This window comes from Biomphalaria glabrata, chromosome 2, assembly GCF_947242115.1.
Source record: "Biomphalaria glabrata chromosome 2, xgBioGlab47.1, whole genome shotgun sequence".
Lineage (NCBI taxonomy): Eukaryota > Metazoa > Mollusca > Gastropoda > Planorbidae > Biomphalaria > Biomphalaria glabrata.
Genome location: NC_074712.1, coordinates 40,418,463 through 40,437,383, shown reverse-complemented (window position 1 = coordinate 40,437,383; position 18,921 = coordinate 40,418,463). Strand labels below are relative to the sequence as shown.

The following is an 18,921-nucleotide window of genomic DNA, read 5'->3' as shown; positions in this document are numbered from 1 at the left end:
ATTTAATCTTATGCTATAGACTACAACTTACTTTTTATTGAGATGTAATCTATTACAATACACTATTCAACTAACTTTTATTGAGATTTAATGTTGTACTATAGATTCTACAAATTTTCTATTGAGATTTAATCTTATACAATAGACTCTACAAATTGCTGCGTTAACTTCTGTTATATTCACACTCAAAGACATAGAGATTATTGATCAAATACCCCCCCCCCCTCCCCAGCTAACTAGTGCGAGCGTGAAGCACTCTTGAGACGCCCCTACTTGTAGAGAGTCTGATCCCCCCCTCCCCATCAGTAAAAAAAACTTTGATGGAGACGTTCTCTCTCCACTCTCTGCCGTCACACGTGACACGCTGGGGGACTCCGGTCATCTCCTCTGATTGACATGAATAATTGACGGAGTGTCTACACTTGACAAAAAGTTCTGATTAGACCAAGTAACAGTCGGGAAAAGATTGTCCGGAATGTAGGGCTCAAAGTATAGGGCGCTCCAAAACGTCTGGAAGAGCCAGCTGAAACTACAGAGAGGTTCAAGATGTCTGTATCAGACGAGAGAGGTCCAAAATGTCTCTATCGGACGACAGAGGTCCAATATGTCTGACGACAGAGGTCCAACATGTTTGACGAGAGAGGTACAAAATGTCTGTATCAGACGGTGTGCTAAGGTGATAAGCACACATCATCAGAAAAAAAACAACTCAAAATAGAAATAATGCAAACGTCTAGCAGAAATTAGCTATAAATAGATAACTTCAAGAATCAAGTGTTGATGAATCATAGTTGAATTGTAAGGAAAAGACAAAGTTAAAAATTGGTATAATCTGTAAAAAAAAAAAAAAAAAAAAACAGACATAAAAGTATAAAAGAAACAAAATAAATAAAACGAAACGAAATAAATGCAGATGAAATGAAACCGAATCTACAATACATGCTACTTTGGTTTAAGCAAACGTTCCTAATAGGATTAAACTATTGAATACAAGCGTTAAGAGATGCACATATCACGGTTACCTAAAACAATGTACTCTTCTATTAAAGAAGTCTAATATGTAATCTCTGAGAAAGGTGTTGATAGACTTGTTGATGAGACAACAATGTACATGGAATGAAAACAATGCTGAGTTGTTATTTTTCTTGTGTTCGTCTAGTAGAACTAGAGGGTTCATCTAACAGAGTTCGAGTTCAAAGAAGTTTCAGGCCTAGCAAAAAGTGTAACATTATTCAACCGTACGGTTGTCTGCTTGGTCGGGTGGAATTCGCTCTGGACTGTCGTTTGATGGTCTCGATGGTCCCAGGTTAGTACCCTGCCTGCTGCCATCCCCCGTCGTCCTAGAAGATGTTTGCGCTAGTAAGTAATTATCTTAAAACCTGAAGGAACATCGGAAACATCCATATCATGTACAACATTTTGCTGACACCAATATTGAAAAAAAAGATGATGTAGTTATGTTCTAAGGGCCGCGTTATTTCAAACATACTTCACCGGATATGCCCACCTGAGTCAAGGTATCTTTCAGCTAACCTATTCCCTTAACGGTATCAAGAAATTCTGAGATCAAAATGTCAAAACATTGTTAATGCAAAGTGTATCAAATAAATTACTTTTTTTTTTGTTCGTTTCCATGTTTTTAAAACGTGACTCAGGTGGGCATATTACGACTATGGTACGACTCGAGTTTGACAATTAGCGAGAGACTAATTACTGTTAACAAATAATACGGAACTAGCGAGCAGGAAAATCTTCTAGAGACTTTCTCAAGCGTCGGTTATTTTTTGAGCTATGCTAATTTAACTAGTTGATCTTTAGAAGATAACTTCACAATAGTGAAACTCAATTATAGTTTGAGAAGAATAAAACGCACAGAAGAACAAGTAATATCAAAAGAAATGAATAATTCCAACTTACTGTTACTGGGGATGCTGTATCATTGCTCCTTTTATTTATTTCTTGTTAAGAATACTTCGTTATTGCAAGGCGTATTCCGGCTGAAGCTGTGTTATGTAGTATGTCATCTTTTTTTTTTTTTGACGCCATTCCGTACAATTTCAGTGATAAAAAGACTCAAAACATTAATTTTAAGATGAAATAAATCATTCTGAAAAATTAAGGAGGTCAAACCAGAGTTTTCATCGAGTGGCCATTGAGCTAGTGTTTTGTTTTCCAAATAAACATATAAACTGCCAAAACGTTTAGCAAAATCGTGAGAGTCGTTTTCGAAATTCCATTCACTTTTTTCCTGCCAACTTTTTGAACCCATGAAGAGATAGTAAACTAATAGTAGAGATAGTAAAGTCGAATTTGGACCGAAATTAACGTTAGTATAAATCCTAAACACTTACACAGAATAACCGAACAATCCTGAAGAATATTTCATGCGGTATTCTCGCTAGCTGATAACGTTCGTTGCATTTGGTCAAATACTATGTAGATGTCGTCTGGAGGAAATACTACGAGTCACGGCCCAGTGAAGGTATCAACATTTAAAAATAAAACTTCCACACGTTTAGTGGCCAGTAGTTCATTAACTGGACAGCATAATGATGAGTAGTCGTGTGCTTACAATTACTAAATAAACAAAATTCCGGCGTTTCTAAGAGGGCAAAATGAAAAACATTGAGTTATCTTTTCTGGGAAGCCGCCAGGCGATGAAACAATGTCGAAAAAAAATATTTGAACAAAACAAGCAATTGATTAAACAAGGTACAAAGACATTGCATTGGTCACATATAAAGAAACTACTAATAAAAGCTTTGAAATCGTAGGTAAAAAATTATGTTGATTGTTTAAACATTTGAGAGGCAGTCTAGTAACATTTAAGGGCAGTAACAAGTAAGTTGTATAACATTTATCTACAAATGTCAACTATCCTAATTATTTCCAGCTCTTGAGACACAGTAAAGTATTTGGCTAATAGAATAACATTGGTTTGATAAGGCCAGATAAAATGTCAAACTGAAGAAACTGCAAACCAAAAACAAATTCATTAAGACATTAAGCTGTGGATCCTTTCCAACGAAAACATGGTAAACATGGTCATAACCAAACCATGGTCATAACCAAACCATGGTCATAACCAAACCATGGTTTTCAGGGGTGTAATCCTTTTCTAACTTTGTTTACTTCTTCTTTCAAGTCTAACATTTGTGACATTGCGTAAAGGGCAAGTGGCACCTTAATTCTCTGAATTATTTGACAGCTCTACAGGAGAAATTCTAACTGACTGCATCTTTTGTTTTCTGAGCATCAAGAAATCAGAAATCTTCGTATTCACAACGTGCAAAAAAACCCACAACAAACAAACAAACCCATTTCCTTGCACAAGAATAGAAAAACTAAAACAAACCATTTCCTTGCACAAGAATAGAAAAACTAAAACAAACCATTTCCTTCCACAAGAATAGAAAAACTAAAACAAACCATTTCCTTCCACAAGAATAGAAAAACTAAAACAAACCATTTCCTTCCACAAGAATAGAAAAACTAAAACAAACCATTTCCTTGCACAAGAATAGAAAAACTAAAACAAACCATTTCCTTGCACAAGAATAGAAAAACTAAAACAAACCATTTCCTTCCACAAGAATAGAAAAACTAAAACAAACCATTTCCTTCCACAAGAATAGAAAAACTAAAACAAACCATTTCCTTGCACAAGAATAGAAAAACTAAAACAAACCATTTCCTTGCACAAGAATAGAAAAACTAAAACAAACCATTTCCTTCCACAAGAATAGAAAAACTAAAATAAACCATTTCCTTCCACAAGAATAGAAAAACTAAAACAAACCATTTCCTTCCACAAGAATAGAAAAACTAAAACAAACCATTTCCTTCCACAAGAATAGAAAAACTAAAACAAACCATTTCCTTCCACAAGAATAGAAAAACTAAAACAAACCATTTCCTTGCACAAGAATAGAAAAACTAAAACAAACCATTTCCTTCCACAAGAATAGAAAAACTAAAATAAACCATTTCCTTGCACAAGAATAGAAAAACTAAAACAAACCATTTCCTTCCACAAGAATAGAAAAACTAAAATAAACCATTTCCTTCCACGAGAATAGAAAAACTAAAACAAACCATTTCCTTCCACAAGAATAGAAAAACTAAAACAAACCATTTCCTTGCACAAAAATTGAAAAACTAAAACAAACCATTTCCTTGCACAAAAATTGAAAAACTAAAACAAACCATTTCCTTCCACAAGAATAGAAAAACTAAAACAAACCATTTCCTTCCACAAGAATAGAAAAACTAAAACAAACCATTTCCTTGCACAAAAATTGAAAAACTAAAACAAACCATTTCCTTGCACAAAAATTGAAAAACTAAAACAAACCATTTCATTGCACAAAAATTGAAAAACTAAAACAAACCATTTCCTTGCACAAGAATAGAAAAGAAAAACTAAAACAAACCATTTCCTTGCACAAGAATAGAAAAGAAAAACTAAAACAAACCATTTCCTTGTATAAGAATATTAAAAAAAAAACAAAAAAAAATTTTTTTGCATAAGAATTTTTTTTAAACTAAAACAAACCCTTTCCTTGTTTAAGAATAGAACTTGCCCCATGCTGTGGAGACCTGAAAATAAATTCATTCAGAATCCAATGTTGTTTTTTTCTGTTAATAACGATGGCTGCACTTTCGTCAAATTTGCGGATTTTTCTTTTATTTAAAAACACATTATGTTCACATGCGCGGTGTTTAAACAGGCGTTTAATGTAAAACTTCTAAAAAGAAAAGTTTAATGAAAATGTGAATAATAATGAGCAATTAGAAAAGTGTTGTTTTCTTGTTGTTTTATTTAAAGCAACATGAAGAGGGCATGGTAAATCCAGTCGTGTGGACAAATAATGTTGCACACACACACACACTGCAGAGACGCACATTTTGACTAGTGAAGAGGACCATAGGATCAAACTAAGTGGGGCTGATGTAGAAACATTAGCTGAGGTTTGAGTAAAATAATATCAAGTACTTTTGTTTTGTTTAGAAAGATATCTATACTTCTGGGATTATTCCATTGAACTTAGCTTACAAGTTAAAACCCAAATAACATAGCAATACATAAACGTATCTAAAAGTGGACTCAAGACAAGTCACTATTACCACTATATATGTCATGCAACTAAGCAACTTCATTGTACGTGGACGGGAATGTCTCTCCACACTTGGGCTCGTATGGTCAGATTGGAAAAGTGCTGTACTAGATCACTCTAATGAACCATAGTAGCTCAAGGACTGAAGGAGGCCAATATACTGAGCTGTTTCATGAGCAGGGGTAACACAGTCAATGTCCAGGTGACCCACACGTGTGGGCTTGACACAAACATGAGATTAAGTACATCAAATACGGCTCAAATTTAGCAGCAGAGCATGGGTCGTGTGGACCACGTCCAAGTCAACAGTGTCCAGTCCCTGGATTACAAATGACCAGCGAGGTCAGAGTATTAGTTGCACTTAAACACGCCAACATTTTTGTGTTTTTAAAAGTTTCAATACAGGGTTAGAAAATATCGTTCCAGATGAAAATTGAAACTCAAAACTGACATTTAAAACAAACTTTCAACTGAATATAAATGTATCGCTTGACATTACTAACACATTTATGATCTAATGCAGGGGTGGGCAAATTACGCCAAAGTGTTTTATGCGGCCCGCCGACACCTCTAGAAATCAGGTGTGCCCACAGTATATTCATATAAAAATGCAAATATTAAAAGTAATATCTATATAAATTATTGAAACTGTCTCATTATAAAAAGTTTTGAGTAAACGAAGATTATGTTAATTGGCTATACATCAATACACTCAATTCAAGACACAATCTCTGAGCGTTGGGTAGGCTTGGAACAAGATGGCAAGTGTAACAACTGATGGAGCTCGATCTTTGACTGAGAAAAAAACTTTTTTTATAAAAAATATCCCAACCATAAACCCTAAACAATAAAGTTTGCACAAAGCTGCATAAAATTTCTACATTATATACGCAAACAAATTAGAGCAATCAGACTTATTAGAGCTATGGATGTTAACCACGGGTAGTTCCGAATTATGAACAAAATAATCCAATGTATCGCTAGCTTAGCTTGGGCAATGCAAATGAAATATAAAATCTCAAGGAAGAAATTGTTATGTTACTTGAAGGACATTGATTGTGACCTTGTTACCAATATTTCTAATGAAGAGTGGAAAACAGATTGCATGTTTTTATAATACGTATTGCAATGGGTTGTTTACATATGAAATATAAATGCATATTAATACTTTTCATACAAGGCTTTCCCATTTCTACAGGCAAGCAAAAGAAAATAGTTTTTGTCATTTTCCTATGCTGAAAAGGGAAGCTATTTTTAGTGAAATAATTAAAAGTACAACACTTATTAAGATTCCTTAAATATGCAGTTTATAATAGATAATTTTAAGACGTCAAGAACCAGTTTCAATATCATCAGCTCACCATTTATCGCAGACGTTGATTCATCTCCAGAGGACATAACTCCAAACAAAGAGAAGTTCTTGTCAGTACTACCACGGGAGTCTCATGGGTGCCAGAAACTGTATTTCCACACTTTAAAAAACCTTGCTGCTGTTCACACTATTTGAGTACACATACATCAGTTCTTCTTCTTCTTCGTTCTCATTTTACATGTTGGAGGGTTCAGATCAGTAATTCTTTACCTGAGATGAACCGCGTAGTGGTTTCTAGATCAGGCAGTTCTCCGAATAGTCTTTGGAGAGTCTTGTTCGGGTCTCTTGATTTAGTATGCACCATTGAAGGACATGGTCAGCATTCTCGGGTGATGCTTCACAAGGGCAGGTTTCGCTCGTCCCGACATTTAACTTCCGGAACATATATTGTCTCATTCAATGAGCAAACTTTTTTTTGTGGAAACTAAACAAGTATAATTACTAGTCAATTTTGACTGACTGTAATTTGACAGCAGTCACAAGGGTAACAACTAGTAAGATAGTTTCACAGTTCCGGAACATTATGCACGAGTGTAAAAATTAAAATACTGCACATTAAGTACTAATGTATATTTGTGGAGATATTGTGATATAAAAAGGCAACAGCAAATTTAAAAAATCGTAAAATTGGTTTCCAAAACTGCTAACTCTTGTAATTTTTCAACGTGGAATGTTTCGGAAAAAAATAGAAAGAAACGTGAATATAATACAGTGTAAATATGAATTAAAAGACATTCTACACACGTAGCTAGCGTATCTTTGTAACATATATACATATATGCGGCCCGCCATTCCCAAACATTTTTTAATGCGGCCCGCGATACAAAAAGGTTGCCCACCCCTGATCTAATGGCATTGAAAACTGCATAAATAGCTCTAAACTATATATTACAGGATTCTCAGACAAAAAGATTTTTAAAAAACAATAAAATTTCGCTATAAGTGTAAATTGAACTAATTAAGAACAATGCCCATCTCTTAATACTCGGATGCCTATTAAGTTAAACTTCCAACTAATCCACTACAATGCTTCCAACACACCAAATTAAACGTACAACTAATCCACTACAATGCTTCCAACACACCAAATCAAACGTACAACTAATCCACTACAATGCTTCCAACACACCAAATTAAACGTACAACTAATCCACTACAATGCTTCCAACACACCAAATTAAACGTACGACTAATCCACTACAGTGCTTCCAACACACCAAATTAAACGTACAACTAATCCACTACAATGCTTCCAACACACCAAATTAAACGTACAACTAATCCACTACAATGCTTCCAACACACCAAATCAAACGTACAACTAATCCACTACAATGCTTCCAACACACCAAATTAAACGTACAACTAATCCACTACAATGCTTCCAACACACCAAATTAAACGTACGACTAATCCACTACAGTGCTTCCAACACACCAAATTAAACGTACAACTAAGCCACTACAATGCTTCCAACACACCAAATTAAACGTACAACTAATCCACTACAGTGCTTCCAACACACCAATGTCACAAGCCTGAAGCTAGTAGGACTCACTTTAGAGATCCAAATAATCTAAAATTAGAGCTGAGTTTCTACGCTAATCATGGTGTAATCATTAAGAGGGCATGCTTGATTTCTAGATGAAACAAGTCAATTAGAGTGGCACTAGTAATACTCAACACTGTAACCTACTGACCAATCGAGACCTTTACAAACTCACTAAATGATCAGTCGTGCTGTTGTTTCATAATTGACACGTGGGGTGGGGGCGGCGGGGGGGGGAGGGGGGGGGAAGAGTGTTGTACAACCAAAGCTGAGAAAACAAATCTATTGCCGGTAATTGTCATTTCATGACAGGCCAGGATCACACCGAATGTAAGTCCTGGGGTGGGCGATACAGCGACCGGGGGTGAGGGGAGACTACCACGACAACAGTGAGGTAAGTCCTGGGGTGAGCGATACATGGGTTTAAGGGGGACTACAATATCACAACAGTGAGGTAAGTCCTGGGGTGGGCGATACATGGGGTTAAGGGGGACTACAATATCACAACAGTGAGATAAGTCCTGGGGTGGGTGATACATGGGGTTAAGGGGGACTACAATATCACAACAGTGAGATAAGTCCTGGGGTGGGCGATACATGGGGTTAAGGGGGACTACAATATCACAACAGTGAGATAAGTCCTGGGGTGGGTGATACATGGGGTTAAGGGGGACTACAATATCACAACAGTGAGATAAGTACACAAGCACGCAATACAAAAATCTAGAACCCAAAACTTGGCCAAGTCTTTACGTCTGGCCGGTGGCCAACACCTTCAGCTCTGTGTGGATATTTTGTTTTAGAAGCTGTGACTGTGACATGTTGCTGGGGGATGAGAGACAAGATTCCAGACAGTATGACAGCCACCTGGCACCGGCAGATGATATTTACAGTGCGGTGTCAGCTAAGATTACATCTCTATCCACATTGTTACGTGAGATGAACAAACAACAAGAAATAAGGAAACGAAAATTATGTGAGATCGCAAGGTCTCTCCAAAAGAAAACAACATAGATCTAATCATTCAAAACAACAGCGGATGGTACATTTTCGGGGTAAACAAACAACATTTGGCGCGATAACAACACAGGACAAGAGAAAGCAAAGAACACATTGTAAGATTCAACACCTAGCAAAGCAAAGACTGAAACTGGATGTTATTTCGTGGCTGTAATGGTAGTCCATTTAATAAAGAAGAACATATAGATGTATAGAGTAAAAGGATAACCCTAATGCAAGCTTTGTTTTCTTAGCACAAAGCAATCAGTGACCTTCCTTTGCACATGATTAGAAAAAGTAGTAAGCCTATAACAACAACAACAAAATCATTTCTGTGCATGTAGATGAAATCACATTCATTCACAGTTAGAACATTTGAAGGATGACTCTGTTGTGCTAATATGTTTATATTGCGTCATTGTTTGTTGTGAATGATTTGTGAGAAAGTAGGATGTGACGTAATAAAAAAATGATAGTCTTCTATGTCTACTTGTAGAAACAAAAAGTCTCTGTTATTATTATTGTTATTATTAATTAATGTTTACAGTATTTTATTTATTTATCTGTGACAACAGAACATGTGCAATGAAGATGGTGTAGCCAGGATGCAGTCATGGTGTAGCCAGGATGTAGTCATGGTGGTAAAATTGCAAAGACTGAATAGAACAAGAATGGGGTGCCGAATGGGGGTGAACCCTTTAAGTCAATGAAATACAGACAAATGGAGCCTACATTAAAACGACAATCAATTCCTACTAGCTCGAAAGAATAAAAAGTGGATGAGAGGCCTCATTTGATTCAAACTTTAAAAACTAAGGATTTTTTTTATTTCATAAAGTACATCTTAGAGATTTGTAAATTTGATATGTCATGTATTAACATTCAACAATACACTGACGGGTATGAAGTGAAAGTCCCATTGAATACTGTAGTGGGTAGAGAACGTGTTTAAGTGGTCCACGCATTGCCAAGGTAAAGGTCCTGGATTCCTCTGCTATTCAATGAACATTTGCCCAAAGTGTCTTCAAACTACTAACGAACATTTGCCTGGAGATTAACGTACGATTTTTGTTGAAGTCCTCAAATATTAAAGAGAGAGAGAGAAAAAAAAAAAGGTCCTCACAAAAAATGTGAACCTAAATTTTATAGCTAGATAACTGGGAGCGCGGTAGCTTAGTGGTTAAGCGTTTGGCTTTCGAACTTGGAGTTCTCGGGTTCGAATCTTGGTGATGACTTTGATTTTGAATTTCGGGATGTATGGGTCGCCCTGAGTCCACCCAAATCTAATGGGTGCTTGATTTTAGTTACTAGGTCCATGAAATAGTTGGGGAAAGTAAAGGTGGTTCGTCGTTAAACAAAGATTAAAGAAATGACTACAAGTTAAATTAAGGAACTAATGCAGTATTTAGACAATAGTTTGAAACGATGGGACAGTTAGTCCAAAGAGATACTCGAGGAGCCCCGATAGATGGATGAAAGGTTCATTCACCTGATAATTTGAGCCCCGATAGATGGATGAAAGGTTCATTCACCTGATAATTTGAGCCCCGATAGATGGATGAAAGGTTCATTCACCAGATAATTTGAGCCCCGATAGATGGATGAAAGGTTCATTCACCAGATAATTTGAGCCCCGATAGATGGATGAAAGGTTCATTCACCAGATAATTTGAGCCCCGATAGATGGATGAAAGGTTCATTCACCTGATAATAAACGTCAATGTACGATTTTTTTCTCTCAAATCTATAACCCTGACTTAATCAACCAAATCATTTGAGCTCCATTTCAATTGCGTCTATCGGGCCAACGTTTATGATATAACCGATCACATCACCGGGGGTACCGTCTCACTGGTCGTGTGGTATGCGATCCGGACTGTCGTCTTGATAGTCCTGGGTTCGAAACCTACCGGCTTCCATGAGGGAGGTTTGGGCTAGGATGTAATCATCTTCAATTCTGAAGGAGCATTCGAAGCATGTACAACAAAACAAGGACCTCTTACATAAATGGTGACCTCTTACGTACATTTACACAAAGATGACTTGTGTACAGCACTAGTAGTTTGTAAACAACTGTTTACACTGTCACCCGCCCACCTTTCGGTGTGAAACTAGTGTCCTAGAATCAATAAAACGCACACAAACCTATATGCACTTCTATATGATCTTTTTAAACTGCTTCCTATTTTAATTTCGCTACAAAATAAAAATGTCAATAGCATCCAAATTTCGTGAACAGTAATTTACCTGGCGACAAAAAAATGTAAATAGCATCCAGACTTCGTGAAAAGTAAATATACCTGGCAAAACAAAAAATTCAAATAACATCAAGATGTCGTGAACAGTAATATACCTGGCAGCAAAAAAAAAAAAATGAACACACAACAATAGCACTAAGTCAGTGAATCGAGGTCAAAGGTAAGACAAAAAAATAAATGATGCTAGACGTATAAGCTACTTCAACTTACTTTCGGCCTCCAGACCAGCAGCACAGCCTAGGCATAAGTACGTCTGCTTTGTTGACGTCTGCTGCTGCTTGGAATTTTATGAATGAAAAGCTGGGCCTCGGTTTGTAATCCGACAGAGGTCGCTCTCCTGAATTCCCCCTTCAATATTTTCTCACGTGAAATAGTAGAGGGCAGACGTGGAAGAGGGAGGGGGAGAGAGCACGAGAGTCCGAAAATTAGAGGACAACAACAGAGTGGCCGACTAATCTAACTTCTCCTGTCTATTTTGGTCTCCATGTAGACCTGGGCTAGAGCGAATGGCACGCGAGGGACGAAACACAAGACTTGACAAGGGACTGCCTTCGATAGGAAACCAGCATCTAGTTTCTTTTTTAAAAAGAAAGGGGGGAGTAGAATTGTGGAGGAAGGCATGTATTTATCTCCCTTATTTTGTGGTGAGCTAGAGTTAAAAATAAACCTTATAAACGAGGAAGAGAGAGAGAAAACGGAAGAAAAGAGAGAGAGAGAGAGAGTAAAAGAGAGAAGGAAAGCAAAAAGGCTTAAAAGTTGTTGTTTTTTTTTTCCCAATGGTGCACGAAGATGGCTGGCTAGAAAATGGCTGACAGTTGTGGCACTTGAATCTTCAACCTCGCGGAGTTTGGTGAGCGCGCGCGCGCAGACGTCCAAGTAGGGCACATCTTTTCGCCCCCCCCCCACACACACACACATTCCCTTTCAACCCACCACTTCTTCTGTCCACCTTACCCACCACTCAATACAATCTGTCACGGGGACCTCAGTCTGGGAGTCCTGTAATGGATAGATCAGACAATGAGTTCAAACGATTAGAATTTGTCCTCTACCAGCTATAGGGCCGCTAACAATGCTAAAGCTTATCATACGTAAAGGTACATTTAGCACTTGAGAGTTTTTTAAGCACGAAAAATAACGTTCAACCTGTGTCAAGCTGCAAGTGTTAAAGGTCGCAAGAAACATGATCATACACATGTTTACGGGTGCAAGAAACATGATCATACACATGTTTACGGGTGCAAGAAACATGATCATACACATGTTTACGGGTGCAAGAAACATGATCATACACATGTTTACGGGTGCAAGAAACATGATCATACACATGTTTACGGGTGCAAGAAACATGATCATACACATGTTTACGGGTGCAAGAAACATGATCATACACATGTTTACGGGTGCAAGAAACATGATCATACACATGTTTACGGGTGCAAGAAACATGATCATACACATGTTTACGGGTGCAAGAAACATGATCATACACATGTTTACGGGTGCAAGAAACATGATCATACACATGTTTACGGGTGCAAGAAACATGATCATACACATGTTTACGGGTGCAAGAAACATGATCATACACATGTTTACAGGTGCAAGAAACATGATCATACACATGTTTACGGGTGCAAGAAACATGATCATACACATGTTTACGGGTGCAAGAAACATGATCATACACATGTTTACAGGTGCAAGAAACATGATCATACACATGTTTACGGGTGCAAGAAACATGATCATACACATGTTTACGGGTGCAAGAAACATGATCATACACATGTTTACAGGTGCAAGAAACATGATCATACACATGTTTACGGGTGCAAGAAACATGATCATACACATGTTTACGGGTGCAAGAAACATGATCATACACATGTTTACAGGTGCAAGAAACATGATCATACACATGTTTACAGGTGCAAGAAACATGATCATACACATGTTTACGGGTGCAAGAAACATGATCATACACATGTTTACGGGTGCAAGAAACATGATCATACACATGTTTACGGGTGCAAGAAACATGATCATACACATGTTTACGGGTGCAAGAAACATGATCATACACATGTTTACAGGTGCAAGAAACATGATCATACACATGTTTACGGGTGCAAGAAACATGATCATACACATGTTTACGGGTGCAAGAAACATGATCATACACATGTTTACGGGTGCAAGAAACATGATCATACACATGTTTACGGGTGCAAGAAACATGATCATACACATGTTTACAGGTGCAAGAAACATGATCATACACATGTTTACGGGTGCAAGAAACATGATCATACACATGTTTACGGGTGCAAGAAACATGATCATACACATGTTTACGGGTGCAAGAAACATGATCATACACATGTTTACGGGTGCAAGAAACATGATCATACACATGTTTACGGGTGCAAGAAACATGATCATACACATGTTTACGGGTGCAAGAAACATATTACAACTGTCAAGCCTTGAGCGACATGATCTGACATTTGTTTCAAGCTGCAGGGTACACGAGTTCACAAGTATCTGAGGCTGCGAGAGTCATGATCTTATACAAGTCTGAGGCTGCGAGAGTCATGATCTTATACAAGTCTGAGGCTGCGAGAGTCATGATCTTATACAAGTCTGAGGCTGCGAGAGTCATGATCTTATACAAGTCTGAGGCTGCGAGAGTCATGATCTTATACAAGTCTGAGGCTGCGAGAGTCATGATCTTATACAAGTCTGAGGCTGCGAGAGTCATGATCTTATACAAGTCTGAGGCTGCGAGAGTCATGATCTTATACAAGTCTGAGGCTGCGAGAGTCATGATCTTATACAAGTCTGAGGCTGCGAGAGTCATGATCTTATACAAGTCTGAGGCTGCGAGAGTCATGATCTTATACAAGTCTGAGGCTGCGAGAGTCATGATCTTATACAAGTCTGAGGCTGCGAGAGTCATGATCTTATACAAGTCTGAGGCTGCGAGAGTCATGATCTTATACAAGTCTGAGGCTGCGAGAGTCATGATCTTATACAAGTCTGAGGCTGCGAGAGTCATGATCTTATACAAGTCTGAGGCTGCGAGAGTCATGATCTTATACAAGTCTGAGGCTGCGAGAGTCATGATCTTATACAAGTCTGAGGCTGCGAGAGTCATGATCTTATACAAGTCTGAGGCTGCGAGAGTCATGATCTTATACAAGTCTGAGGCTGCGAGAGTCATGATCTTATACAAGTCTGAAGCTGCGAGAGTCATGATCTTATACAAGTCTCAGATTGAAAGGAACATGATCTTACACATCTCTTAGGCTGTAAAGAACATAATCCTACACATATCTGAAGCTGCAAAGGTCATGATCTTTAAAATAGTCTGATGCTGCAAAGAACATGATCTTACAAGTACCTGATGCTGCAAAGAACATGATCTTACAAGTACCTGATGCTGCAAAGAACATGATCTTACAAGTATCTGATGCTGCAAAGAACATGATCTTACAAGTACCTGATGCTATAAAGAACATGATCTTACAAGTACCTGATGCTATAAAGAACATGATCTTACAAGTACCTGATGCTATAAAGAACATGATCTTACAAGTACCTGATGCTATAAAGAACATGATCTTACAAGTACCTGATGCTGTAAAGAACATGATTTTATACACATCAAATGTAAGGATAAAAACCTTTAAGAATTTTGTTTCTACTTTTAAAAAATATTTTCAATGTCAATTATTCACATATCGGAGCATACCTTGAAAGTCTTTATCCATTTAACTCTCTTCTCCTAAACAAAAAACCTCTAGAAGTTGCATACAGTATCTAGAAATCACACGCAGTATCTAGAAGTCACATCCATTATCTAGTTGTCACATTCAGCATCCAGTTGTCACATCCAGTATCTAGAAGTCACATCCAGTATCTAGAAGTCACATGCAATATAAAGAAGTCACATCCAGTATAAAGAAGTCAAATCCAGTATCTAGAAGTCACATGCAATATAAAGAAGTCACATCCAGCATGTAGTTGTCACATTCAGCATCTAGAAGTCACATCCAGCATCTAGGAGTCACATCCAGTATCTAGGAGTCACATCCAGTATCTAGAAGTCACATCCAATATAAAGAAGTCACATCCAGTACCTAGAAGTCACATCCAGCAGCTAGAAGTCACATCCAGTATCTAGAAGTCACATGCAATATAAAGAAGTCACATCCAGTATCTAGAAGTCACACCCTTCATCTAGAAGTCACATCCAGTATCTAGGAGTCACATCCAGCATCTAGAAGTCACATCCAGCATCTAGAAGTCACATCCAGTATCTAGAAGTCACATGCAATATAAAGAAGTCACATCCAGTATAAAGAAGTCACATCCAGTATGTGGTTTTAAAAAGAATCGTCCAAACATTCAAATGAAAATGAAAAACATACATGGAGACCAACGTTTAAACAACAATACAAGTTTTATCCAATAATTATCTCACTATGAAATCTAAGTGCTGGTGACAGATTGCAGACATCTCTGGAGCCATGAATCTGCTTACGAATATGTTTGTCACCAGTCAAATAGTGATAGCCTACTATTGTCCAGTTACAAGGTGCTACTACACCAACAGACTATAAGCTGCTAGAACAGGACACACACAAAACTGAGAGAGAGAAAAAAGAAATATGCTGTGACTTGGAAAGAAATATATATATATATATATATATATATATATATATATATATATATATATATATATATATATATATATATATATATATATATATATATTATAGCAGGCAAACACGGTGTTCGGGGGCCGCATGCGGCCCGCTTGGCCACCTCAAAAATTATCAAAATAATGTTAAACTTTTACGCTGGAAAATAAGAGATAACAACTACATGAATTGAAAAATAGTATTTGTTAAACTGAACAACGAGAGTGAGTCTGCAGTGAAAGCAAGCTACATTTTGTCAAACTTAATTGCAAGCCATAGCAAATCATTTAGTGAATGTGATTTTATGAAGTAATTTGTCCAGAAAAGGTGAAAACATTCAAAGAAAAAGCGTTAACTAGGAACACTGTGGCAGATAGAAAAAATGACATGTCAGTCAGCTTGCGTGAACAATTGAAGAACAAAAGAGTTGATTTTGAGTTAGTTTCATTGGCTCTCGATGAGTCAACTGATGTAACGGATGTAGCACATTTGGCTATATTCATAGGGGCATGTGACAGGAACTTTGAGATACATGAGGAGTTACTTGAGCTCTGTTCAATGCATAACACCACAACAAGTGAGGATGTTTTTTGAGAAAAAACAGGAGGGGATATTGTTTAGCTAGTCTAACAACGTATGGCGCACCAACCACGAAATAAAATGGTTTTGATGCAAAGCTAATTTCAAAAATAAGAGAGACTGGTGCTAATTTTAAATTTCCTTATTTTCAATGCAGCTTTCACCAAGACAAAAAACATTCTGCGCAAAGTAATTACAGTTCCAACATTTCATAAGATCGATTTCAGTCGCTCTCTTTAAATCATCGCCAATTTTCAATGTTTCTGGATGGCATTGGACACGAATTTGATTGTGTTCGCTACTACACAGAAGTCCGCTGGCTCTCCTGGCATAAAGTATTGAAGAGATTGTTTGCACTGCGTGAGGAAATATTATTGTTTCTGAACATGAACGGTGAACTTGTTGAACATTTCCAAACTGACGAATGTGTTCAGGATTTGACATTTGCAGTTGATCCCACTGGTCACCTGCAAGACTTGAATTTGAAACTTCAAAGTAAAGACAAAATTGTCACAACTGCGTGTAATCATGTGAAGTGATTTCAAGCAAAATTACGACTGTGGGTAAACCAAATATGAAGAGAAAATCTTGTTCGCTTCTCAACGTGTAAGAAGCTAAAAAGATTAAATACGGCTACAACATTTGGTAAAGATGCTTTCAATGACCGTTTTCGCGACTTCGTTTCATACGAGCTAGAATTTTCGTTGTTTGTATCTCCATTTTCATTTGCTTCTGAAAATGTTGCTTGTAATGTGCAACTAGAGCTGATAGAATAGCAGTCTGAATCTTTGTTGAAAGCGAAGTATTTTGAAGTGATTATGCCCACAATTTTACAGTTATTACCTGAACGGTACGTTCAATTGCGGAAATTTGCAGCCAGAATTCTAGCTATCTTTGCCAGCACTGATCTCTGTGAGCAGTTCTTTTCCATAATGAAAGCTACAAAAACATCTCACCATTCTAATCTAAATTTGTCATCAGTGATGAAAGTGTCAGTGGCAAACAAACTTCAACATGACATTAATAAGCTTGTATCCCAGAAAAGATGTCAAGCATATGGACAATGAAAATAACGCGTAATCATAGTAATTTTTAATTATCAAATTGTACTACAAATTCAGCTGACTAAGGGACAGGTATGCCAATAATTAAAAAAAAAATAGTTTCAACTTTTTCATTCAATAAAATCAGCCTAATTTGATCACGTGACAACTCATCCTCAACTTTCACATTGTATAAGTCCAACCTTTATATTTGGAATGGAATAATCGCAGACAAGACATAGTATACGCTTAACTTAGATTTTTCATGGTAAAAAAGAAGTAACTAGAGTTTCATTTAGTATAAAATTAACCAATATTATTACTTTCTGTAAACTAAACCACTATTTTTAACTCACAAAGCTTATATCATATCACTCTGTCTGTGTGTTAAAAAGTTTGTACACACTATTTCTCCCACACCCAATCTTGGATTAAGCTGAAATTTTGCACAACTATTTCTTTTGCCTGACAATACAAGAAACAATAAAAAAATAAACTAAATAGTTAATTAACTATTGGTAATTAATTATTTTGTTTAGTATCTTGAACAAGTTTTAAGAAACTGTACTTGAAAGATGTTGTGTTATAAGTTGAATTAGTCCCCTTGAGGATTTAAGCCCTGGGTAAAAATAATGTATGCATTTAGAACACGATCATGCAAACATTCCCCAAGATACGCCCTTTCCTCCCTCACCCATTCACAACTGGTCCAGACAAGCGATAAGATCATAACGCATTGAGAAAGCTGAAAGCTAAACAAAAACAATATTTCTAATCGCACATATTTATTTATTAACTATTCACAGCCAACTTTATGTCAGTTGCGTATTATATAAAATGACTTATTTTGGGAGATATATATGTATACAATTACACATAATATAAATTTTGTTTTTGATTTTAAAAAAGTAATTGTAAAATAGCTTTTCTTGTTTTACATAGAATAAACTCAGTACAGGTCATTAAATTATATATATTAAATCTAGATTTTCATACAGATGGACCCTGACTAGATATCCAGAAATGAAAATGTAAACTATTACAAAGAATGAAGTCTATTTAGTTATGACAGTTGAAAGATGTAAATGTAGATTCACAAAAATATATTTTACTATGAATGGAGAGAGAGACATAAACAGGTAATTAACAAGATCCTTTGATTGTCCGAGCCGGTGATTGATTTGTCGATTTGGCTCTTAATTATTGATATTTTCCTTCAGGTCAGTGCAGCGGCTATTACTGTCTCATCCGCGTGGCAATTACACAAGTGCACAAAATATGAGCAACACTGCAAA

At 36.8% G+C, this 18,921-nt stretch overlaps 1 protein-coding gene across 3 annotated transcripts in view; it reads right to left on the bottom strand.

The window, feature by feature from the left end:
- LOC106057267 (uncharacterized) overlaps positions 1-18,921 on the bottom strand; it is a 119,196-nt gene that overhangs the window by 95,664 nt on the left and 4,611 nt on the right. Inside the window, exon 1 of one of the 3 annotated variants that reach the window (XM_056020532.1) lies at positions 11,506-12,195. The exons of the other annotated variants lie outside the window; for them this stretch is intronic. Coding sequence (XP_055876507.1) covers positions 11,506-11,540 — 35 coding nt within the window. The 5' untranslated portion in view covers positions 11,541-12,195. Of the gene's footprint in view, positions 1-11,505; positions 12,196-18,921 lie in introns of those variants that run through there. 3 annotated transcript variants of the gene reach the window in all.